General features: G+C 40.1%; 1 protein-coding gene across 1 annotated transcript; it reads right to left on the bottom strand.

Moving 5' to 3' along the window:
- Positions 1-720: 720 nt before the first annotated feature.
- chrna6 (cholinergic receptor, nicotinic, alpha 6) lies at positions 721-25,072 on the bottom strand. Its single transcript, XM_073473696.1, has 8 exons — positions 24,941-25,072; positions 13,977-14,116; positions 12,900-12,944; positions 9,970-10,079; positions 8,159-8,366; positions 6,165-6,776; positions 5,389-5,661; positions 721-2,556 (listed from the first exon to the last, which is right to left on the bottom strand). The coding sequence occupies exons 1-8, from the start codon at positions 24,996-24,998 to the stop codon at positions 2,431-2,433; spliced, it is 1,572 nt and encodes a 523-aa protein (XP_073329797.1). The 5' UTR covers positions 24,999-25,072; the 3' UTR covers positions 721-2,430.

The following is a 25,072-nucleotide window of genomic DNA, read 5'->3' as shown; positions in this document are numbered from 1 at the left end:
AACAGCAACATACTAAGTTTCTGCAGATAAAATTACTGTTGTGCTACTCTTATTTGTGTCTAACATCACAATTTACTTCTCACTATAGTGAATATCAATTAAATAGGTTGCAGTGAATGACTAAACAAATGGAGTGATTTTAGACACAGCATATCATCTACTGTCCAATAGCATAAAATGGTTTGCGTACTGTATGTTTGTACCTGGAGGGATGGACATAAAGACAAGGAGGGAGCTCAGAGATACTACAGTACAGCACAAGTAGTCCAAATAATACATATTCTGAAACAACTGTAAATGAGTCATCTGTAATAAGACTTACAGACTCATTACAACCTCTAACAGCTGACTCTGCCGCTGCAACTTATATTTACACATGAATAATAAAGCTGGGAGGTCGAGCCTCTGACAGATGAATGTGATTATGTGGCAATGTCATGCGTAATAATGCATTTCATCTTACCTCTAAAATTAAGTCTCTAGCACTTAAATGCCCAGATTTAAATAAGACGCTGGAACTGGAGGCTTAATTATACCTCTGGTGACTGTTTTTGTGTGAAATGGCGAGAAAAATATGAAAGCAATCCTGCTGTTTCAGTGTGTAAGTGTGTGTGTGTGCTCGTACTGTAAATTTTTATGTGTTATAGCCCTCACAAGGATATATTATTATGTTATAGATTCTTTTCAGTGGCATTTTTGAAAACCTCTACCAGCAAATGCTTTATTTGAAGAAATATTGCATTTATTTTAAGTTCAAAGACAATCAGACAAAAGAAAGACAAAGATCATTTCATACAAACATGTTTTCTCCCTTTAGCATGAGTTGTGAATTTCTAACGCATCATATAACCAAAAAGGACTGGGGATAAATGAAATCAAATCACTGAAGCAGTACCCTTCTAGTGCTGTAATCAGAGGACAATATATTTGTGGTCAAAGCAATCAAAATGTCTGTCATGCATGTTTCTTGCATTGCATGTTTGCTCATAATAACAAAAGTAATCAAAAGTGACAAGAAAAAGAAAACATTGAATTAATAGCCATGGAATTGGATGATAGAATCCTCTCATGAATTAATTAATGCAATGCTATTTCAGGAACATCTCATCAAGTACCATTTAATCCAATATTTACCAGGCCAACCAATTACCTTGTGGAACATCAATCAGAGAGAACATTTATAAACACATGGTTTCTAATTACAAAAAGAAGAACAGCCTGCCCTTATTTGTATAAAGCGCTGCCAAGTGCGCCAGAAATCGGTACTCTAATTGGAAATGACACAAAAAGCGGTGAGCGCGATTGGCTCTGACAGGGAGCAGCTTGATGAATCAGACTGGGGAGCGGGTACGACAGTCATCAGTCAGCTCAAAGGGGAGAGAGTTAACTGGCTGCTGCAGGGTGGAGTTCAGGAGAGTTTGTGTCATATCTACTGGATGTGGACAAGTTCCCAGTTCGCTCACATCTGTTGGATGTTGATTCTCAGGTTCCAGTCCTGAAGGACTACTAGATGTGCCAAGTTTTGTTCCCAGCCAAACTCTAACATACCTCTTTTTAATTATGCAGGCATCATGACTACAAGGCCAAAACACTGTAACTGTTTTTGGTCAAAAGTAAGTTAAGACCTCAATTTTACTCTTTGATGTGTTAGCATATGAAGTCCATGGAGATAACATGTAAAATTTGCAACAAAGAGCTGCAACACACAATAACTTCTTTGTGACTACAGTCTGTTTAGTTATCTCCGGGATCTACAACATTTTTAATTTAATTTTGTGAACTTTGTGAAGATTTGAACTTTGTTCAAATCTTCATGAAAGCTGAAAGAACACACTTTTATCCAGAGACAGAGTGCAACACTTTTAGGAATTATGTTGGTACTTCGTCAATGTGTGTTAGTTAAAAAGCTTAAAATTAAGGCATTACAACCTTTGTATCTGCACTTTATCAGCCAGTCTAAAAACTTTAAACCCTTTGGAAACACTGAATAACCATCATTAGTAAAGGGCAAATTTAAAGTTAATTAAACTTTAGTTAATATTACAATACAATGCTTTATAAACTATTTGTTATGCAATTGTTTATTGTAAAGTTGAAAGTGATGTCTATAAACCTTTACAATTGCTTAAAAAATGGTTTATAAAGCATTTCATCGTTTGTTAACAGTCATATAACCATTAACTAAAGTTTAACTACAAATATAACATTTATCAATGATAGTTATAATGAAGTGTTACCAACCCTTTACTCTCACCTTCATTATTTCTACATCACTGCTTTCTGCAAAAGGCAAGAAGCAAAACCTGCACACCAAGTAGTGCTTTAGGACTCAAAACTCTGTCTTCTGATTGGTCAACTGAGAACTGAGAGTTAGTCACTTGTTCAGGATTGGTCGACACAGGGCGGCAATGAACCCTGTTCGGATAGCAGTTATGAGACGAAGCCACAAAGAGGCTGGAGGAAGAGGCCCACGGTTCCCAGGACGCACACGGTCACAAACACCCAAAGGAAGATTCTATCGATCACCATGGCAACATACTTCCAGTCATCTTCCACCTGTGAGTGAGGGAGGGGACACGACAATGAGGACAGTGTCAGCAGTGACAAATGCAAGATGAAAAGTGAGGAGATTTTTGGAAAAACAAGCGAGGAGAGGTGCTCAGTGAGAGGAAACAGAGTGGTTCAGAATCTCAGAGGGTGGGAGGTTTGTGGGAGTCGATGGGGAGAATTACACAGCAGGAATGGAAAGAAGGAAAGAAACAAAGAAAGAAGAAAAAGAGTTGAAGATTTCTTTTAAGCCAACAGAAAATTGATACATAATTTACACAGGAGGAAATTACTATGATAATCACATTCAAACCACGGTGTCAAAAGAAGCGACAGGCGTTTTGACAAAGCTGATTGAGCCACGAGTTTTGCATATCAAAGGCTGCCTCTCCCCTTTGGGAGATTTCACCCACTGTATTTATAACTGACAGAGGGAGGAGGGAGAGCTCTCCACTCAAATCTAAAATTATTTGGTTCTAACTTACGCTGATATTCACTTATGAGGCAGGTTAAGATCTGCAACAATGCTGCCCTGGATCACAGCAGCACGCTCCCGGGGCCAGTGCTGCTTGGAGCGTGTTTACATAAATACATTATGCATCGACCACATTCGCTGTCTGTTTGCTTTCCATGACTGACTGTAGGTTTATATAAAGTTTAGAAAACCTACAATATCAGATTTCCAACGAGACTTGATCGGAAAAGTTTTGTCGGCTACTGTATTTCCTAAAAAAGTCTTTATTTGCAGAATACACAGTGAGCATTTTACTGTTGTTGGTGTTAAATTCAACACAACAGTACAGTAACTACAACTTATCTTTATGGAACAACACAATAGAGGCGGTCTTGTATTGTTTCTCTTGCCGAAAACTGTGCTGATGTGCAGTGTCATCTTTAAAAAGATAAATGAGATTAATTAGAATTTGTACCATATTGTCATAGCTTGGGCATAATTTCTATCTTCTATTATGACATTTTTCTCTGTGTGATAGTCTGATAAAGAAACACGAGCAGTAAGATGGTTGTAAACAAGCCCATAGTTTAGCATGATTATCAAAACCACTTGAACCACTGGAACTGAATCCCTCATTGCACAAGAAAACAGCTCTATTAAGTCCAAACTGAACCAGGAAACTGTAAGCTGTGATGTATGTTTACATTAGCTTGGATAATAATTACACTGTTTGTCTTTGTTTTGTCTTCAAAATACGAGAGCTGACCCATTAAGGTCTGCTTAAACTCTGTCTGATAATCCTTTTTCGCAGCAGACATTTTGGTGCGTCATCGCAGAAAAAAGCAGGTCGAACTAATAATGTTAAGACAAAAAACGGCTGCATTTCATTCCCACGGCCTTTATATGGACCTTTTCCACAGAAAATATGTTGATGTGTCACAGCAGGAGCAAGCTTAGATGTAAATAAAATATTTACTGGCTGAATTTAGCTGCTTATCTGCAAGTTCTTGAATTGTCTGCTGACTGTCACTGTCACACTGCCATGACTGACTGGGACACTAGAATACCACAGAGTCATCGTTCATGCTATTAGTAACACCGGTGACGGGTCAAAATCTCTGCTGTGAAGAATCGTGCATGCTAACTCACTGGGACACTTATTGGGACGGCGCCATTATTAATGTGATTAATTACACCTGTTATTTTCCTGTTGGGAGCAGTCACATGTGCCATGACAAGGCCAATCATCGGACTGCTTGTGTTGACTTCCTTTTAGTGATGTTCTTAGATCTCAGCAAATAGCCACGTAAATACAATGTTGTCATTACTGATAGAAATGACTACTGATAGGTAAAGACCAACTTTGGTTTGTGGTTGGGTGAATCTTTAAATAACTGGAAGCAGCTTGCCACTGTTTAATATTTTACACTCTTGCCAAAATTACATTTATACTCCATAGGAATAAGAGCTAGGTATCACCAAAATTGGAACTGCAAAGACAAAGAAATGTTTGTTCAATGCCATGTTATTTGGGTGTATTCCTTCCCTAACAGTTTTGGAGGTTTTCTTTTCCCTGGGTAGCACCTACCAGCGTTTTTGCTATTTTCTCAAAATATCACACCACACCACCTGCTTATCCTCACAATACCAGTCACCATAATTAAAAAGACATTTGGGGGAATTTAATTAAACGTGCAATATTGTCCATACGTGTTTTGGTTGAAAACATTTAAAACTGACTAAAATTATGGGGAAATAACATTTTTTGACAATATGAGTACTGTGTACTGAGACTCAGAGAATCTGTGTTAGTAAGCATCTAATTTAGCATGCTAACCAGCTACCCCCAGCCCATCCCAGTCCAAAGCTCCTGTGTAAATGGTGCAAACACCAAGACTTCCCGAGCTCCCTGTCCTGGTAACCACAGCTAACTAAACTACCAGTTTGCAGCACTTAGTGGTTCGTCTAGCACTATGCTGCCCACAATTAGTTTTGAGTATGCATTTTTCACATATTGCTAAGTTTGGATTTAGATTTTCTTTTCGATTCACTTTCACTTTCCACTTGTCTCCCTCCTTAGTTGTGGTTTTATTTTAGCAAAAGCTTACTGACATTTAAAAATATGTTTATTCTAAGTATTATGGAAAACATGCTGTATTGCCCTAAATAAAACAATACCTTGGTATTTACTTAGATTTTTCTGAGGACAAACCCAGGACAACAATCTGACCGAAAGCAAACAACAAAAATGTAGAAAAGGAACACCTTGAGCATCCATATTTGTATATGTGAATTCTTTGGAAGACACTGAACATCAGTGGATCTTGATCTGTGTTGCATTTGATTTATTTTACTCTCACTGTCATTCAGTGAAAATAATGACTCACCTCTTTGGCCTTGTTGCGACTCCTCATGTTCTCAGCGATGTACTTGACACTCTCGATGGCCTGTTTGATCTCAGGTGACACCACAGAAAAGGCCACCACTGTGTTGATGCTCTGTGGACTCAGCTGACGCGTCACCTTCCCCATCTCTGGTGTTTCTGGGGCCTCCTTCCCATGCTGGCAGGGGCAGGGGCATTTCTTCCCAGTGCAGCCCTCCACGGAAGAGAGCTTACTGTCCCCGAACTCCAGACAGTTGAGGGAGCCTCCTCCAACCTGCTGTGAATCATGAGCAGAGGTCAGATTAAGTTTCACGTTCTGCTTAAACTAAAAGTCGACATTTTTCAGGTAATAGTAATGTATAAATCAAAAGGATCTGTGGGGTATATCAGTAGGATCTTAGCAGTATACTTTAACAAGGTGTTTCAAGGACAGACCTGTTTCTTTCCAGTGTTTTGGGTAGTAAAACTTTAATAAGGTCTTCTCAGTATTGACCATAAGGCACTTATGTGATCATACTGTATATACATTGTGTGCAAGAACCAACTTCTTTACAAGCAAAGAAAAGTTTCTAGATTTTCAACCGGCAGTACGTGCAGTCTTTGAAGCAACATGAATTCATGACGAAAAGGGAAAGACAAGGTGTCATGCATCTAACCTGTCTTGATCAGGTTTTTGACCTTCTCAAGGTGGTGAAAGGGAGACATACCCTCCTTAAATTTCTGTGCTTTAATTAAATAGTCCAGACCTGGACCTTATGTTAGGGGATGGGGAGGCCTTACCTGCATCAAGCTATTCTTCCTTTTCTTTCCTCCTTTTCCTCCTCCGCCTCCTCCTCCCCCTCCAGCTCCTCCTGCCTCCCCACTGCTGTCCAACCCCCGAGCCTTGCTGTCTTCGTCAATCGGCCTCCGCATCAGCATAATCCTCGGCAACATTTTGAGAAACACTGAGCGCACCCAATTCGGCATAGTATGGGTCATTGGCGTGCGGTAGTGTACATTCAGCACGAACACAGTTATGACGATGCTGAGTGTGACGAAGATCATTGTGAAGAGCAGATACTCTCCAATGAGCGGGATGACCAGCGACGTGGAGGGGATGGTCTCCGTGATAACGAGCAGGAACACAGTGAGGGAGAGCAGGACGGAGATACAGAGCGTGACCTTCTCACCACAGTCAGACGGGAGATAGAAAACCAGCACTGTGAGGAAAGAGATGAGGAGGCAGGGGATGATGAGGTTGATGGTGTAGAAGAGTGGCAGGCGCCGGATGTAGAAAGAGTAGGTGATGTCTGGGTAGATCTCCTCACAGCAGTTGTACTTGATATCATGCTTGTAGCCTGGAGCGTCAATGATTTCCCATTCACCGCTCTCCCAGAAGTCTTTCAGGTTCACCTGGGAGATGGATAATGGTCTTAAAATCACATAAAGATTCAACACAAGCACAACATTCAGGATCAACTTACCATTCTTAAAAGGGCCATGTCTAGCTTGGGAGCCAAACAAATTTGCAAGCTCATGTTTCAGTTGCTCTGACAGATACGTCTGACCAGCCTCCTATTCAGAGAGCTCTGTCTGTGACTTGCTTTGTGACAAGCTAATCACACCAGGGTCTCAAAACTCAGATCAAACTGTCAAATAGAAATCATTTTGGTGCTCTGATTGGGTATATGTCTATCCAGTTGCATCCACGGGCGTTTTGTTCTGCGGCTGTTTCCCAATCGGAAACCTCCAGGGATGAAAAATGAAGCCAATGAGGAAGTACTGGAATGGTAATTTGAGGCTGGCTCCAAAAGTGAGTCAACTCCTGTTGGAGTCCATGTTAAAATGCCCAACCATGCAGCAAAAATAAACATGTTTACAGCCTGGTACAAAATTAATGGTATTAAGACATTAATTTCCCTGCTCATGGCAACTTTATGGGGGGAATGAAACAGAGTATCTGGTGTTTGCTAACTTTGAGTCAAAGACCAAACTGGACACAAACCCAAACACACAAACCCTCAGTGCCGGTTGTTGTTCACTTTCTTGCTGGTAATGTACAGTCAGGTATTTGGCTTTTTGGGGCAAATACATGTTAAAAAACATGACAGAAACTTGAATACACAGAAATGATCTCAATCAAACTCACACTGTTAACTTGAGGCGAAATTCGTTTTTGCTTGTTAGCAGCTTCCAGCTTCAGCTCCACTCATGCTCCACCCCTCCACCACCACCCACCTTGTGCTTCATTTTGGCTCTTTAGAAAACCTATGGGTGATGTCACGGTGGCTCTGTTCGCTATTTTTACAGTGAATGATTATGCCCCTTGGAAATGAGACTGAGAGATTGCAGACTAATACACATTTGCAAATTAGTCTGGCGATGCCAGGCTAGGCCCTGTTAGTCAACACAATACAAGGCTCATTCTTTTTGCTGACAAAAATGGATTTGTTAGAATATCCAAATAACTTAAAGCTGATTTTCACAGACTTCATGTTTACATGCACCCAATTTGTTGTATGTTGTTGCAAGAAGACGCTTAGCACTATTGTTTACACTGAACAAGGCAACACAATCTTTCAGTAATATAGTAGTTAAGTAGTTAAGTGAAGAGGAAATGACATCAGGAGCTCCCTCCAATAGAAAAAAATAATAATGATCCCTACAGTAAATACATGCAGTATCTGATTGGATGAGTGTAATTAGTTGTTTTCATGTAGGTAGGAAGGACAGAAAAATAATATAAGAGATAAATAATTGATAGTTACAGCAGACTTTCACACAGTCACACTGACCTTGGACCCAATAAGTACCAGGTCAATCTTGGCTTTGTCATAAGTCCAGGAGCCAAACTTCATGGAGCAGTTCTGATAGTCGAAGGGGAAATAGGTGATGTCCATGGGGCAGGAGGACTTAAAAATTGCTGGGGGAACCCAGGTGATGGTGCCATCAAACTTCAGGAGAGCCTTGGTCTTATCCTCCACTAGGAAATCACCTACAGCGCTGTGTATGACGTGTGTGTGTGTGTTTGCATAATCGAGCACAAGTATTCCAGTGGCGAGGGGGAATGAGGAGATATGACACAAGCATATGTGGGTTTTGAAAAGGACACAAAGGTTAGACAAAGGCGGATCCATCAAACAATGAGAGGGAAGGCGAGGAGAAAATGAAAGCGAGGAACATAAGAGAGGGGAGAAGATAAAAAGGTGAAGATAGGGAGGTGAGAGAGAGCATTAGGATTAAAAGCCAGAGGACAATGAAGCTGCATTACATAGTATTGTGAAGTACAAAATTGCCTTTGATTAACATTATGAGTCACCTTTGTATGTATAAAAAATAAGTGAGACCATAATTAACATTTGTAGAATAGAGCAGAGCACAAACTGACCCTGAACAATAGACAATCATGTTCGCATATTTCAGTTATTACAGTATATTGTGTTTCACAGTGTGGCAGCTGGAGGGATAAATGAAAGTGACGCTTAAATGAATTTGGACAATAATGTCATATTTTCATGATGTTAGTAACAGGTTTTCATGCTGAAATTACAAGGTTTTTTGTCAGTGTCTTCATATGAGTGGTTTAACTGCCAACTCAATGGGTAAAGGTCTAGTTAAAGCTGCTGTTAGTCATATATTTTGAATCAAATAAGTTTTAAATAGCTCTATATTCCAACAGCAATAACTGTTATTGTGTGTGGTGAGTGTTTGGTCAGTAACCTATGTCTCTCCTCGCCCTGCTCATGCAGTAAATGAGAAAACATTTTCTGGTATCCCTGCTCAGTTTGTCCAGTCAGGACAGAGAACTCCATAAGGAGACGGTCCTGTCTGTTCGTGATCGCACAGACAGTTTGCTGCTATTACGGCTGATTACTGCTGCACATTCATGTGGTGACATAGAGAGGAGGGAGGGGATCGCTGACTGCAAAACGGACAGGAAGTTAGCTAAAACAATGACGCTAACAGCAACTTTAAGTTTCAAAAACAATAGGCTAACACACAATTGTTTATGGTTTTTTTTGTTTTTTTTGGGGCCGTACAATCTGTAAACAGCTGTCATGTTTACTTGACTTGACTTTTTTATGGCAAACATGAGAGTAACAATCACCTCTTTACTCATCTGCAGAAATAGACCAACATTAGCCTTCATTTGGAGTCATGGTTCTGGTGATTTGATGGATGTAAGTCCAATATTCAGTTTTGTAGGAAATCTATTTTTTGGTCTCCACCAAAGCCTCAGGGATGACAATGGTAAGAGTGAGGCTGTGAAACCTAGAGGTGAGGGGAACTGGGGGGTTCATTCAACCCATTGCTACAATCAAGGTATTGAGTACAGCTATAATAGTTTGAGAGAGATTGTGGTCTGGATTAAAAGTAAGCAATATTGACAGTAGAAGGTGTTGGAACCAAGACCAAGACTCTGGTGAGAGTCTTGGAGATCCTTCGTACATAGAACCAGTGACCCTGGAGAGGTCACTTTCCAGGAAAACGTGAATGTTTTTTTTTTCGTAAACCATTGCTGTTGTCTTTCTGATGCAGATCTCTAATAATCATGGCAACACTAGTGAACAAGGTAAAGGTAATGATGATGATAATTATGCCTCACTTGTTGTAGAGCACAATGTCGGGTCTCCAGATCTTGTTTGATGGAACTCTAATGAACTCAATCCCGTCAAACTCAGCTGGCATCCATCGCAGCTTGTAGTCGTTCCAAATCTGAGAGACAGGGAGAGAAAAACATTGTGAGCATACTGAGGAGTCAACCATCTGTTTTGTGTTTTGCATTGTACACTGCAGACAGTCTTAGTCACTGGAGACATCCCCCTTCATGGGAATATTTTGAAATACATATTTATACTGCAGGCAGAACTTCCTTTGATGTCTTACAGTAGAGCCAAATAAGGATATTGTAGCTAAAAATCTGATGTTTAGAGACACAAACATGAGTTTCAAGGAGCATCTGCTGCTGCTTTTTTACATTTTTTTATTACTGAAAATCAAGCACAAACATGTATGTTTTTTGTGCAATTCCTCCTGGTAATACATCCACGGAGCTTCAATAAGTAAATAACAAGACATCTACATTAGTCATATCTGTATAAAGAACGGGGAGAAATAAAGGATGTGTGTGCTCACTTGCTGTTCTGTCAACATACCTGAGGGTAATATTTCATGAGCCGTAGATCCATTAGTCTTGGCTATTTGCATGCCATTCACAATGAATTCATTCATTAGCACGGCGGATTTATACCCAGTTATGACCTGGGAGCAGTTTAATTAACCACTTCATGCTACAGTGGCTTTTCCATTTATCTATCTAGAGTGTTTACAATCTGATTGGCTGGAGATGTAATTCCTGATCCAGGTCGAGGTTTATGGCTCACCGTTTACAAAATAAAATGATCCACACACACCTACTATCTATGAACACAACAATCTAGCAATGAGAAAAGCATACAGTGAGTACATTTAAACATGCTGGTAAATTTGATGTGTGTTTCTGTTTAATGCAGTATAACAGGTTGCCAGAGTGTGGAACAGCTTGTATTTCCACAAGGAATAGATTGTTATACAGTCACAGTTTGTGACTTACAGTAGCTAAATAGGACGCAGATCTTGTTATATTTTTCTTAAATTTGGGATCATGTAATATCGCCTTATCATTATTCCATTAAACACATACTAAATGAGGGTACAACATCCTTAGATACTCATATACTATTTTGAGATACTGGTCTGATTCGGTAGCTTTTGACTGAATCTCTTCCAAGCAACAGAGCAACCAATCAAATTAAAGGTTGTCTGACAAACTGAAATATTTACGTCATAAAATAAATAAAAGAGACCTTCTCAGGAAAGAAGGGAAAAAAACTAAAATGCAATGACATAAATAGAAAAGCCAGCCTGCAAACTGACATTCAAAATTCAGTAATAGATGTACATAAATCACAGTAATAGAGTTTTAACATAATTTATCATATTTAATTTAGGTAGAGATACTCATATATCAATATATCATTATTAAATGTAGCAATAACTGTATAATTGTCTGTTTATTTATTACATTTATGGCCCATCTGGTTGACGATAAGAACTTGCTTTCCAAAGTAAAACATGGGATTAAGCCCTCGTCCCCACACCAGTAATTTTTGTACAGTGCCTTACTGTAGCTTTCATATTGACCGGCTTATAAGGGGCAAAAGTACAGGAAGTAAAATGACAAAAAAACAAAACGAGCCACAAAGACAGAAGTAACGGACACAGGGAGAAAAGAAGATACGGGATAAAGAGCAGAAAAAGAAAAATATTGAAAAAAACATAAAAACTAAACTTTTCATAAGCTGATAAAGTATTCTTAAATGTTGCTTCTTGTGTGTAAGCACACTTCAGCTATAAATCACCTATACATTTACAGCCCGCCGAAGATCACTTATTTAATGAGTCTTACGCAAAGGCTGTCTGTAAGTGTACAGTTTTTACTTGTTGAAATCAAGGTCTCTTATCTCCAACATAAAAGTAGTCAATGGAGTTTGGTTTAAGGAGCCTAAAATGAACACATTTAGAAACACTGTATTCTGTTACAGGAGGAATCCCCTGCAGTGTTACTGCAGAACAGATGCAATACATTCATCGAGGGGGGCTTCCTAAAATGGCTACCACTGTAATCCCACTGGCTGCGATTCAAAGTGTTTATCAGTGACTGTGGTGTTGACACAGCTTCTCATTTGTGATGCCTTGTTATAAATAAACAGCTCAGCCATAACCAACAACAAATACGATCAGTCTATACGGGTCTTTCAATGCATTTTAATTGAAGAGCTCAGAGATCAGAGCGTCTTATCCATCACTGAATCGCATCAGCATCCAACAGCTGTTTGTCCAATGTAATGCAATTAGTCACTGATTTAAAAAGGCAATGTCTGTTATGTTTATTATCACTTGCAGTTTAAATTATATGTTTTTTTAAAGGGAAATACAGATTCAGCACAGGACAAATGGAAAATAAAATGGGTAAAAGGTACCAGAAAAGACGCAGCCTGGAAGACAGAGACAAAACGCATTATTTGGGAGGATAGCTTGCTGTGTGAGGTCAGGAGTTCAGGGTCTGTGTCTGCTGAGAGGCAGAGCGTGACTCAACATAATGCTAACATTGATCACAAGCTGATTGCATTCTGGTGTCTATCTGAGATAAGCATCTTTATGTTCACTTGTCCCCTCTCCTTTATTCTTACTGTGTTTAACATTTCAGTGATGTATGACATTCTCACACACACACACACGCACACACACACATGCACACACGCACACACAAATGTGAACAAACACAAGGGGAGGGAGAAACAGAGCGGTGGCATCCCATATTGAAGACTGCTTAGTATGCATAGATATGTGCTAACACACATGAACCCTCGTCAATCTTCACTTACTTCTCTCTCTGTAGACTCCTGTAGAGATGGGGTTATGTCAATAGTGTTGCATGTTGTGTGTGATGGGGTGTGTGTGTGTGTGTGTGTGTGTGTGTGTTCTTATACTTACATGTCGGAGCCATAAATTTGTTTCCATGATCTGATTCACTTCATCCTGCAGAGACAAGGAGGAGGAGGAGGAGAGCTTGTTAGCCAGTACAGCATGTGTGTGTTTGAGTGTGTCCATGTGAGAGAGTGTGTGTTGTTGGAAAGAAATGGAATTCATCCCTTCTCTTTGTCCTCCGGGGCCGGAGTTGATTGACAGAAAAGGTCATGAGTAAGTTAATAATAAATGTAGAGGTAAGAGATGTCCTCTCTACCTTTCTGTGACCCATTCAGTTTGATTTGCAGTCATGTGATTCTCTAAATTCCACATAAACCACATACAGATAAGCCTCATATTCTGTATACAAACAGACATGTGAAAATATGTGCACAGACACACACATTCAGTCAGTGCACCCACATTCACACACTCACCTTTAGATTAATCTCACCTTGCAGAGCAAGCAGATATAGCTACATATCAGTCCGGTCTGAAAAAGGCTCCTGCAGGCAATTTTCTCTTAATCTGAGGATTTCCATTCTGAGCTCAAAACCTCTTTTCACTGGCGGATGTGCCGCAAACCCCGAACACCACCATCCCCCATCCGCATTAAACTTAACATTGCCAAAGCAAAATAGCAGTGTATAACAACACTGTGTGGCATTTTCCGAATCCGTGAAATTGAGCAGACTAAATAAAGACTGCATTCACTTTCGGCTTTCACTTCTCTCGTTCTGCAGCTTATCTTTTGCCTTTTCTGCATCAAAAGGTATGAAATATGATCACGATGTTCGTAGGAAGACGTCTCTAAGTTCACAGAGACTCACACACTGTTGAGAGGACGCTGTAAGTAAAACATAATTTTGATCACCTTTGTTCATGCACACTTAGAAGACAAGACGTACAGAGCTGAATGAAATGGAAGTGCAAAGGTGTTTAAAACACCTTTAACATCATGTCAGACTGAGCTGTTATAAGCTGTGCACGCATTATGATAAGAATATCTACTCCTGTGTGTGTGTGTGTGTGTGTGTGTGTGTGTGTGTGTGTGTGTGTGTGTGTGTGTGTGTGTGTGTGTGTGTTTATGGGTGTGAAGCTTACAACTTTGACTAGCTGCGAGATGGAGACCTCGAACTCCACTGTGACGGGGTCGGAGACATTTTCGACTGGTCTGATGAACTGGTTATATCTTCTGAACAGTTTCCTGAACAGCCGGTCCTCTGCCTTGGATGAAAAGCATTCTGTACAATGGACGGAGACATTAAGAGTGATCAGTGACTGGATGAGTGAGAGGAAGAGACTGAAAGAAAAAGAAGTGATATAAAAAACACTTTCCAAATCCAATAGAAATCTAACTGTCTCGATGATGTTATAGATTTTGAAAGGCTGATGCTATCAGTGATAATCAGTCCATTCAAATCAACTCAAGTCACGCTGCGCATTAGTTTTATCGGGAGCTGAGAGAAAAATAGAAATAGTCTATTCCAGTTTTGATGCAGCGTCACATCAGTCGAGTCTTTTGAGTGTGTGGATTAATGTTTTATGATATCTCATGAATCATCTATAAAGAAATCTCTTTAGATTATAGATCCTCTGCTCAGATCTTTAGAGTTGAAAGTCCACTTTGAACAAGTTTGTGACATGAGAAGACTTTTTGGGGTGTTTAAATGGAGTCATAGCATTGGAAAATGTAAAGTAAGGAAGCACAAAACAGCCATGACCACCCTGAATGGTAGCTGTATATCACATGTAGTCTGTTTTCTTTTTTTAGTAAGTATTTGATCTATGACATTCATGTTCTGCTGCTGCTCTCAACTGGGAATAAGAGAAGGGAGGAAGAAACTCATCACTTCATTCAGGACACAGATGCCCCACAGTGACCTTTCAACCTGACCTCCTGAGCGATACGACGACGGCTTTCAGTCTCACTGCCTCAATTTATTTCAGTTCAGTTCAGTTAACCGTGAGGCCTTTTTCATTATCTCCTGTTTCCAAAGCCATCACCTGCCCTCTAGACCCGTGACCTACTGTCTTTACAGACTTACATTTAGGTTGTTCTCTCAGCTTTTACAACTGCAGATATTTAAACAGTATTTAAGAAACTGAACCTTCACCTAATCTCTCCCTGATACCAGCCTTTCTTGCAGTTTTAAGTATCAAGTATCAAATACAAACACACTTTCCAGGGTGACAAATCTTTTGGTAGCTACATTATTGACTCAGATTGTTTATTTCTACCTCCACTTGATCTCATGTTTACAGCATGTCATCATATTGCCAGCTGAGCTATACACACCATTCAGTGTGTATCGTTGCCATGGTTCAACATGCAGAATGTGTACTTTACAATGGCAATATATTTTCCTCGGGTTTGTTATACCTCAAGGTCATGGCTACAGTAAATGTTCAAGTCAGTCCAACATGGAAGCAGCCCATTTCAGATGAATCCCCTGCCTCACATCAGTCCATTGTTGTTACTACAAAACGTGTGTGGGAGTAGTATCACTTTAAAAGCCCAAAACGTGTCTGCTTATTTTGTAGAATTATGGGCAGGTGGTATATTACCATATCCAACATATCCTAGAATAGAAACTCATTTAAGCTCAAATAAAAAATGTAATATCTAAATGGAGATAAATCACTGTGACAAGCATGTCCTCCTCTCTTCTCCTGACTAATGGTAAATATAGATAGGTGGGTGTTGGCAGCTGTGGGAGTTCTTCCTGTATGAGGACACAGTTTATAATAATTTACCTAAATAGAGTTATGTTTAGGTCTAGACTGCTGCTTCAGTGCTGTATACATAATCAAAATATGAAGGGCCTTATTTACTAATTATCCAGGAAGAAGCCTGGACAGCCTGAGGCACAATATCAGCATGTCTACATGCTGATATTAAAAAATGCAGAGCAAGCTATTTTAACTTAGTGAAGAGGAGTTGTAGACTGTAGCCTGAGGGCAGGTGATAAAGAACTGAAAGTTTATTTATTTATTTATTTTTATTTATTTTTTTAGTGCAGGTTTGGAATCAAGTTGTGGGAGAAGTTCTGTTCCTCAATATTATATGACAAAAAAAACTGTACTCTCCCGACTAATCCGATCCAATCCTTCAATAATCCTTGTGATTTTCCTGAAACTAAACTACATTTTTGGTACTATTGATGGTTGGTATTTTTTCACCAATAGCCAATTAACACACACATTAACATTAAGTAATAACCTATTTATATCAGTTTTAGTGGCGGGGTCTGCCATTCTCATCTATGTTCAAATTACCTTGCTACGTATGAGGGATGCACAGGAAACAGTGTTACATTTAGAATTTGATTTCATTGATAAAAACCTCAGTGTATCAGATTAGTATTAAATTACTGCTAATGCAAACCAATCATTTCCCTCTGCTGATGCTTCACATTAAAAGCATAAACAGGGGGTGGCTTTTACTGCCAAGAAACCAAAGGAATGCAATTTATTTGTCACCGTTAAATAAAGTGCTCAACAAGGTGTCCATCATCATGAATTAATGGACGATGTGGAGACCTCTGGGGAGTCCATCATTTCCTGATGATGAACACCTCAAATGGCATTGTGACGCTTATACCATGGGTATAATATGACCATTCATTTATGTATTCATGCGTTTTGTGATCACATATAAAGTTTTTCACAAGCAATAATTCTCTATCTCTATCTAACACCTGAGGGCTTGACTAATACCTGGAACAATTATTACAATGCCATTTGGTTCTTATGTAATGGAAATGTTGTTTACTGCTCCTGTAAATAGAACAATCGGAAGATAAACTAGTCTGCTCAGCTCATAAAAATCTTTAGACAGAAAGCTAATGTTATGCTAGCAAGATTCAAGTCAATAACATTGTGTACAGTTGACAAACAGTAAATCTAATTTGACAGTATGTTTAACAACATGGCTAGATAGCTAGCCAGCCATGTCATTGTCCCCAAATCAATATCAAGATTTTCCTAAACTAATGATAGGCAATGTGCACTGTTGGCCACTAGTTTTTTGTAATCCCACATTCTGGGTCCTGTAGTATTACACTGCACTTGCTTTAACAACAGCAATTACTGGTAATGCCAAATTAACCAGGACTGAAATCGTTCAGATTATAACTTTAAATCTAGATGTGATATTAAATAATCTTTATCATATCTCATATCTTTATCATGATAAACCAGTTTTTGTTGGTTGTATAAGCCGCGCACGTTTTCAAAGTGTACCATATCAAAGCGACTAGTTGAAAGTTCCCCACACAGTTTGCTGCCTTGAGGGCCGACTGAGTCACAGCGGCTATCACTCCCGCAGTTTGTGAAGATGATCACCCACTCTTCCTGCTTCAAGACCCCAGTGCCCTCAGTTGTCACGCAGAAAACCCTGCTCGCTCCCCATCACACTCTATAAATATCTAAATCAATAACACATTCTTCTCTGCTGGACAGCTCTCAAGGTTGGTGGATGGAGGAGAGGGTGCAGGAAAGAGCTGGATTGGATAGGGAATGTGCAAAAGGGACAAAGAAAGTGAGAAAGAAAAACCAAAGAAACACGGGAAGCAGAAAGACAAAGAAGACGTCCACCAATCAGAAGAACTTTGCAGAACTTGCCACCTCAAAGACACCAGCAGATTTTGCTTCTGTTGTTTTCCCCTAAACTCTTCAAATACCGTCCTCATTTGACTAAAAATCAAAACTGAGTTTGGGATAGATGAGAGAAAAATCTCTTAATTGAAATGGACTTCTTTGGAGAAGGCATTAAAAACCACGATGAAACAGCGCTGACCCTATTACATCAAGATCCCTTCCTCAAAGGCAAGAGATAACCCTCATCATGCAGATAACAACGACACCAGAAACCCAGCTGGTGCTGAAGACCCTCTGAAGAGAACGGCATGAGGAATTTAAAAAACATCAAGACGAGGAGAGGAGAGGAGAGGAGAGGAGAGGAGAGGAGAGGAGAGGAGAGGAGAGGAGAGGAGAGAAAGCTGAGACAGAATGAAAGCAAAGCCTTCTTAAGATGTCATTCAGCAGATTATGGGAATCCAGACTTCATAGCCCTCCATCTGTTAGCTGCCTAGCATGTGCTAATGCTATGCTAAATAGAGTTTAAATAGAGTTTAAAGGCAGCACGGTAGAACATGTTGTATCTGATCCATGTGTGGAAAAAAAGGGAAACATTCCAAAAGACAACATTTCCAGCAGTATGTTTGGACACGCACAAGAAACAGAATAGAATAGAACAATAGCAAAAGGAATAAAGGAGGGAATAAAAGGTCATTTTAATTAAAAGATCAAATAAAAGAAGCTGAGAAATGAGATGGACTGAAATGGACATGCTGCTTCATCGACTTGTTAGTGTAATTACAAAAGCAGAGCTGCTCTCTGTTACATGTCCACTGACTAAACCACCTCTTTGATCAAAACAGCATCCTACACTCACACACACACACACACACACACACACACACACACACACACACACGCTCACATTTGAGCCACAGGTTCTAACCACTTTCATCTGGGTTTATCACATTTCTGTCCTCTCTCTCTCTCTCTCTCTAGCTGTCTCTCTATCTGTGTTTCCAGTTATATGTCTACCAGTGTAACTCTCACCTGTTTTCCTGTGCTAAAAAGCTAGCTAGCACGAGCTGCCTGCAAAAGTTGTCGTTTCCACCAGCAAAACTATTCACAAACACTTAATTCCTTTCAGTTACACTAGAATTGTACTCACCAGGAGAATTTCTGACATAGGAATGTGTAAACATTGCCAAAAAGAAGTCAAGAAACACAAGCTGTCACACATGAGGCGTCACAGCAGTCATTCAGGCAAAGCACAGGTGTGACTAATAACATTAACCATGGTTCTGTTCTATTGAAGTGTCCCAGTGGGCTGAACCATGATAATGTGACTGTGTACCAGCCTGCAAAATAACAGGACCCTGACACTAAAGCAGCTTAATGCAATTCTGCCATCAAATCAAATCATGTTTTTGGCTAACATTGGTTTTGTCAAATGATTGAGTTAGCCAAGCAGCAGTTGTGCCTGGCAGTTACTAGGTAGGCCTGAAATATTTTAGACTAATCTCATTGTAAGAACTTGTTTATGCGGTGCAACCCTGTTAAAGTTAGTAGTGCTTAAATCTTCACTTATACACATACAGTATGTGCAATAAGGCCAAATTTGAAGAAGAACAGCAGGTGCATCTGGCTCCTTATTAGCATCTGACACAACCTGGGTCATGTTTTATATGGAATAGAAGTAGGCTTGGGCCGATGTTAGATATTATCTTGTATTTGTTGTCATATGGGTTATTTTTCACATTATCTAGTAACGAACAGCTGTGACAGCATCTTCTGGCTTTTATTTTGAAGCAGAGCTGCCATGGCAGCGAGGGAACGCGTGTCGATATTGGGAGGTTACAGGTTAATTGGTCTGATGTAAGGAACGCCAGCACACCAATTTGGCAATAATTCCAGTTTAGTGCAGCTTTAGTTTTAGCCACGTAGAAGCTCTTTGCAGCATTTAATTCTTGATCACTGTGTCAACATAGACATGCTAATGGACGACCTCTGTCCTAATATAATAACAATTTAAACAGCAATTTGATATGACTCAAATAGCTGTGTATCTATGTAGTTTTACATGATTAGTTGAGGTAATCTTTGCAATTGGACTCATTTTTTTAAACAAAATGAGAGAAAAAAGAAGCCAGCTGCAGCGTTAAGAGGAGTTAGTGATTACAGCCAAGTCAGCAGCGTGTACATTTAATGCACTCAAATGTACAGTATCAATTATTCAACTCAATATGCAGAAACTGTCAAAACCCACTTAGAAAGCAAGTAAGTTGAAATACAGATCCCGTGAGATATTTAATGCTCCCATAGACACGAGGGTTAGAGGTCATCAGCATACTGCAGAAAAAATGGTCTGGAGATGACTGTCAGTCAGGACCATGATGGAGAGCGAGCATGAAGAGAACAAGAGGAACAGAGCGAAGGACAAATAATGAGTGATGGAAGAAGAAGAGACCATTTTATGGGCTTTATGAGAGGATACTGTTAGAGCCATTTAGCTTCCAGTCTCCCCTGAGCGTGCAAAAGCTTTTAAAGGAGAGTGAGAGAGACAGAGAGCCAGACAGGGGTGAAAGAGAAAGTGTGTTTTTACTCTTTACATCTTCATCATGTACAATGCTCATATTGTAAATACTGGATAAAAAAGGAGTAATTGCTTTGCGATGAGCGAGAAGGCTCTGCTCAGACTGTTTGTTTTCCTTTTGTAACGATAAAGCCGGGTTGAAATGAGCTGAAGTCAAGTGACGGAGATTAAACGGCGTGAGGAAAGTAGAGAGAGGGAGGGAGACAGACGGCGGAGAAGACAGAGATACAACTGAGTAAGACCAAGTGGAAAGCTGATGACAGAAACAGAACCTGGGAGATTTGTGAGTGAGAAAGTGTGTTGGAAGCACACGAATGTGAGAGACAGGTGCAAAGAGCCAGAGAAGATAGGATAGTGGAGTAGGGATTGAGTGTGTGTGTGTGTGTGTGTGTGTGTGTGTGTGTGTGTGTGCTTCCAGCAAATGGAGTGTCAGTCTTTGCTTCTATATTTTTTTAGCAGATATCAGCACTAATACAGGTCCAATATGGCGCTATTAAAAGCCTTGTGACATTCACAGAAGACTGCACAAGTAGCTCTCTGTGCGCTCACACATTAACATGCAGAAAGAAAATGATTTTTTTTTTCACCTTCAAAATGAGCGGATCAAGAAGAAATTGCTCGTCTTTCCCCCTCAAGGCGCTTCCCCCCAAAAAGTGGGTTGCATGAATTTGAATATGTTTCATGTAAAAGAGTCATTCAACCTTTGTAGTTCAATATCTGAACATCTTAAAATGTACATTTCTTGGTGATTGGGTGTAAATGAGGCCCTGAAGTGGCCATATTCTTCCTCTGTCTCTGGGGTTCAGGAAATGTCATCTTAACCTTGACGAAGGAGAAGAGAAATCTATCTATCATCACCTATGCGTCTTTTTTGGGGATTGTACACATATTCTGACGTTGAACATGTTTTTTTGTGGAAATGAAAACACTTTATATGATCTGGTAAAAGTGTGAAATCTAGTGCTCAGTTTGGGTGTTCATTAAAACAGGTCTATGATTACAGCGTCGGTGTGAGGCGTGCTCAAAGCATTTATCTATGACTCAGTTCTCTTTAGCCACGCCCCCTCTGCTCTGTGTTCTGCTCTATAAATGTGACTGTGATATAAGCCCTTGTTACCACACAGCTACTGTACACACACACACACACACACAATTTATCACCACAGTTCACTGACCGGATCATCAGTCATGCATTCAAATGCATTAAGAGAGCAGCCTCTATTTGAATACAAGGGACAGCATCATGAATATACCTACAGGCTGAGGTAACACATTAGTCGGAGCGCATTGAAACCCCCGGAAGCAAAATAAATATTGTATATATGTGTACATGCTATTTACTCTGCGTGTGTTGGCATGTATTTTGAAGGCACAGGGACCTCCTTGTGCAGAACAGTTGGCGTGTGGATGTGATGTGGTGTCACAGTTTTTGATAAGGGTAATACATAAATGGTGATCAGAAAGATTGCTCCAGTTTGTAGTCCTGCGGTGTGCTGTTGCATTTATTATGTAGACATGTGTACACACGTCTGTGTATCATTGTTTTTACAGGCCAACCTCGTATATCCACGACTTCAAAGACTTATGAACTGTGTATCTGTGAAGTAACATACCTTAAATCGTTTGATAATTTATGTGTAGAATTGTGAAGATGTTTTTCCATCTGTAAATGTGTGGTTGGATTTGTATGTGACTTAATTTAACCCTGTCTAATAACTTGATTTGCGAAATATGCTTCAGAGGAAACATAACGGCTGCCCTGATTGCATTCTATGTTTAGGTTACTCAAAAACTTGCTTCAAACCAGTCAATCAATCTTTTCTTTCAAGTTTTTCAAGACTATGATCCTTTTTTAACCTTAAAGGGTAACTTCACCAATTTTACAAATTGAAATGTTTACAGGTCTTGTGGAGTACTAAAGCATATGTGAAAAAGTGATATAAAGACTGTTATGGCTCTAGAGGAAGCTGAATAAAATATGATGAATTGCCTTCAGTGACGTCACTCAGTGCCTAAGTTGCATTGTGGGTAATCTAGGTGCAAGGTCTTGAACAGCAGTCCACCGGTCTGCATTGCACTCTGATAACACTGTTGGACTCATTATGGACATTTTAGAAACAAATGATCAAAACTGATGCAGAACTAGAGATATTGTGCCTACATTACCCACAATGCAACATAGCCACTGAGTGACATCACTGGAGGCAATTTGTCAGATTACATGCAGCTTCATCTAGAGCCACAAAAGGCTTTATCCTACTTTTTTACGTATGCAGTAGTACTCCCCAGGACCTGTTCACACACTTTCATTTGTAAAATTGGCGAAGTCGCCCTTTAATCACGTGCTTTGGAATACAAAGACATAACCAGAAAAGGGTTAATCTAGATGCCGTGAGTAAATATTGTAGGTGAAACAAACATTTTCAATATGTTGACAGTTTCCAACATTTATATTTATAACAATCTATAAATGTGCACTGAAATGCTTAAATTTTACTGTAATTTGTAAAAACCTGCTCAGATTTGATCATGAAAATCACACGATTCTGAGCTTCATCAGCTTCAGGGTAAATGTTGGAGCCACAGCTTAGAAAGTTCTCATCCTATCTGGCTAATGCTAGCTGCTGTATCTGGGTCCCCAGTAAATACCAGTGAGTACTTAAAATGCTCCCCATAAGTCCCTTGGTCAGAGTACATATTTACTACAACTACAGATTGTGATTCAGGTTTACCAATTCCCACAAACATTTACAAATGATTTAGTTACACGTGACTTCAGATACCACATGGTGGAAGAGAAACACACACACAGACAGACACCTCTCAGCCGAGAGGGTCATGCACAGAATAAAATATGTGTGCAGAGGCTGATAAACCATAAAAGCGCCTATCTGCCACCTTCCATAAATCAGATAGCTGCTATTTGTGCCCTCAGAGCAAATGTTTACGTTCCTGCTTTGAAATGCCGCTGCATAATTACGTCTGTGCATCTGTTCACAGAGTGGCTCCAGGTCACAGCCAGGCTCTGCCTCAGCTGTGGTCACTGATTAACTCTCTGCATGTACTTCAAAAGGACCAAATCCTCCATTCCTTCCTTCCTTCCTTCCCTTCCATTCCCTTCCTTTTCCCTATGTCCCTTGCTTACTTCCATTTATCCTTTTATCCTTCTAATATTTTTTCTTCCTTCCTTCCTTCCTTCCTTCCTTCCTTCCTCCCATCTTTACTTTCTCCATCTTTGCCCACCTTCCATCCTTCATTATTCTTTTATTTCTTTCTGCCCCCTCCCTCCTTTCCTTCCTCTCTCTATTCCTTAATTTCTCCCTCATTGCCTTCCTCCTTCCTTCTTTATTCTTTTCTTTTTCTTTATTTTTGCTTTTTGCTTCCTTCTAATTTGCCTTCCTTCTTTGCTACCCTCCTTCCTTCCTTCCTTCCTTCCTCTATCCCTTTCTTCCTTCCACCCATCATTCCTTGCTTCCTCTGACCCTGCTTCCTCCTTGTTTCCTTTCACCCTTTCTTTATCCAATATTTGCCTTCCTTCCTTCCTTCCTTCCTACCATCCTTACTTTTGTCACCTTTTGTTGTCCCTTCTATTCATCTGTCCTTCCTTCCTTCCTTCCTTCCTTTCACTCTCTGCCCCCCCTCACCATCCTCCTTTTCTTCCTTCCATCCTTCCTTTATCCCTTGTTGCCTTCCTTCCTTCAGTCTATTCTCCCTCCCTCCCTCCCTCCCTCCCTCCCTTCCTTCCTTCCTTCCTTCCTTCCTTCCTCATCCAAGCATTTTCAACTCAATGTCTGCAGTCAAAGCTGCTATATTTTTTGTTTTAGGCCTCACCTTGCCTTAGTCTCAGTCATCAGTACACTTAAAAATAAACTTCTTAATAAACGTAACCCAGTTAAATACAACTTGTAACCCCCAAAGACCCCATTGTGTAGGGGGGTTTCTATCGAAATAGCCTTTAAATGACCCCACTTTACAATTCACCCTCACTCTAAGGGTCTAAAAATACATTTCTATCATCTGATAAAGAAGTACAGGAACAAACACACTGAAGAAAGGCCAATGTAGCTTTGTTTTTGTTCCATAAAGGAGGTAAAACGAAATAAGGTTATCAGACTTATCCAAAGACGCACACTGCAATGAGGAAGGTTTTTATCAAAAGCCTGCAGACGGACTATCTCCCTGCCCTGACTGAAAAGCGCCTATCTATCTGCCCTCAGTCTGAATAAAACAATGTTGGCGCAGGCCCCGCGTCACCCCACGAGCTCTCTCACCCGCCGTCCACAGGGAAACAGATCCTGTAAACAAAGTCTAATCTCTTCTGGTTTCCTGAAATCACGACTCACGCCTCAAAACAACATTTGCATTCATCAAAATTCATTTGCCTTTTCTCGCATTCTTCTGCATGTCATTTCGTTGGCCTAGTTAACAGAGAAACAACTCGTGGACGAGGATTCTGACACGATCATGTGGGGACACAGAGACATTTTGCATGTATTCACAGGGCTAAAATGGGCAGTTTGGCTTTTTATCATTGGACGTCTAACGATTATGTTGTCACTTTCACAATTATGATAGAACTGAAAAAGTTCAGAGACTGATTATCGATGATTATTGCTCTAACGGCTGAGGAACTTCTTCGGCTTTTACGCGCCGGACAGAAACTCCTCTACATCTTTTCCGACTTCTCGCAGCTCAGAGATTAAGAGAAAGTTAGTGAAAAGCGTTTGATTTGACCATCACAAAATCTCCAAGTTGACTGTCGAGGCACAGCCGTGCGTAAATCTCACTTCCATTGCTTTTAAACCAAACGATCTCAAATCCTCTATACGTAGGCCTATCTGGCAACATCAAATCCACATCGTATAAAAGCCAACCTGGGATAAATCCTACTTACCTTGCGCCATCAAACCCACGAGAACAAGCAGCAAAGTACATCTCGCCGCCGGCTCCATCGTTTTTTCACTTTTTTCCGTAGGAACTCTTTGGTTCCAGTCGACGAGAGGAAGAAATAACGTGAAATGGCATT

This window comes from Pagrus major, chromosome 1 (genome assembly GCF_040436345.1).
Source record: "Pagrus major chromosome 1, Pma_NU_1.0".
NCBI lineage: Eukaryota > Metazoa > Chordata > Actinopteri > Spariformes > Sparidae > Pagrus > Pagrus major.
The sequence above is the reverse complement of the archived record's forward strand: the minus strand, read 5'-3'. Positions and strand labels throughout refer to the sequence as shown.

Coding starts and splice junctions, on each gene's coding strand:
- chrna6 (XM_073473696.1), bottom strand. CDS start 24,998: ATGGAGCCGGCGGCGAGATGTACTTTGCTGCTTGTTCTCGTGGGTTTG. Junction 14,117..24,940: donor CGTGGGTTTGATGGCGCAAG/GTAAGTAGGATT, acceptor TCCATTGTACAG/AATGCTTTTCATCCAAGGCA. Junction 12,945..13,976: donor TCTCGCAGCTAGTCAAAGTT/GTAAGCTTCACA, acceptor TTGTCTCTGCAG/GATGAAGTGAATCAGATCAT.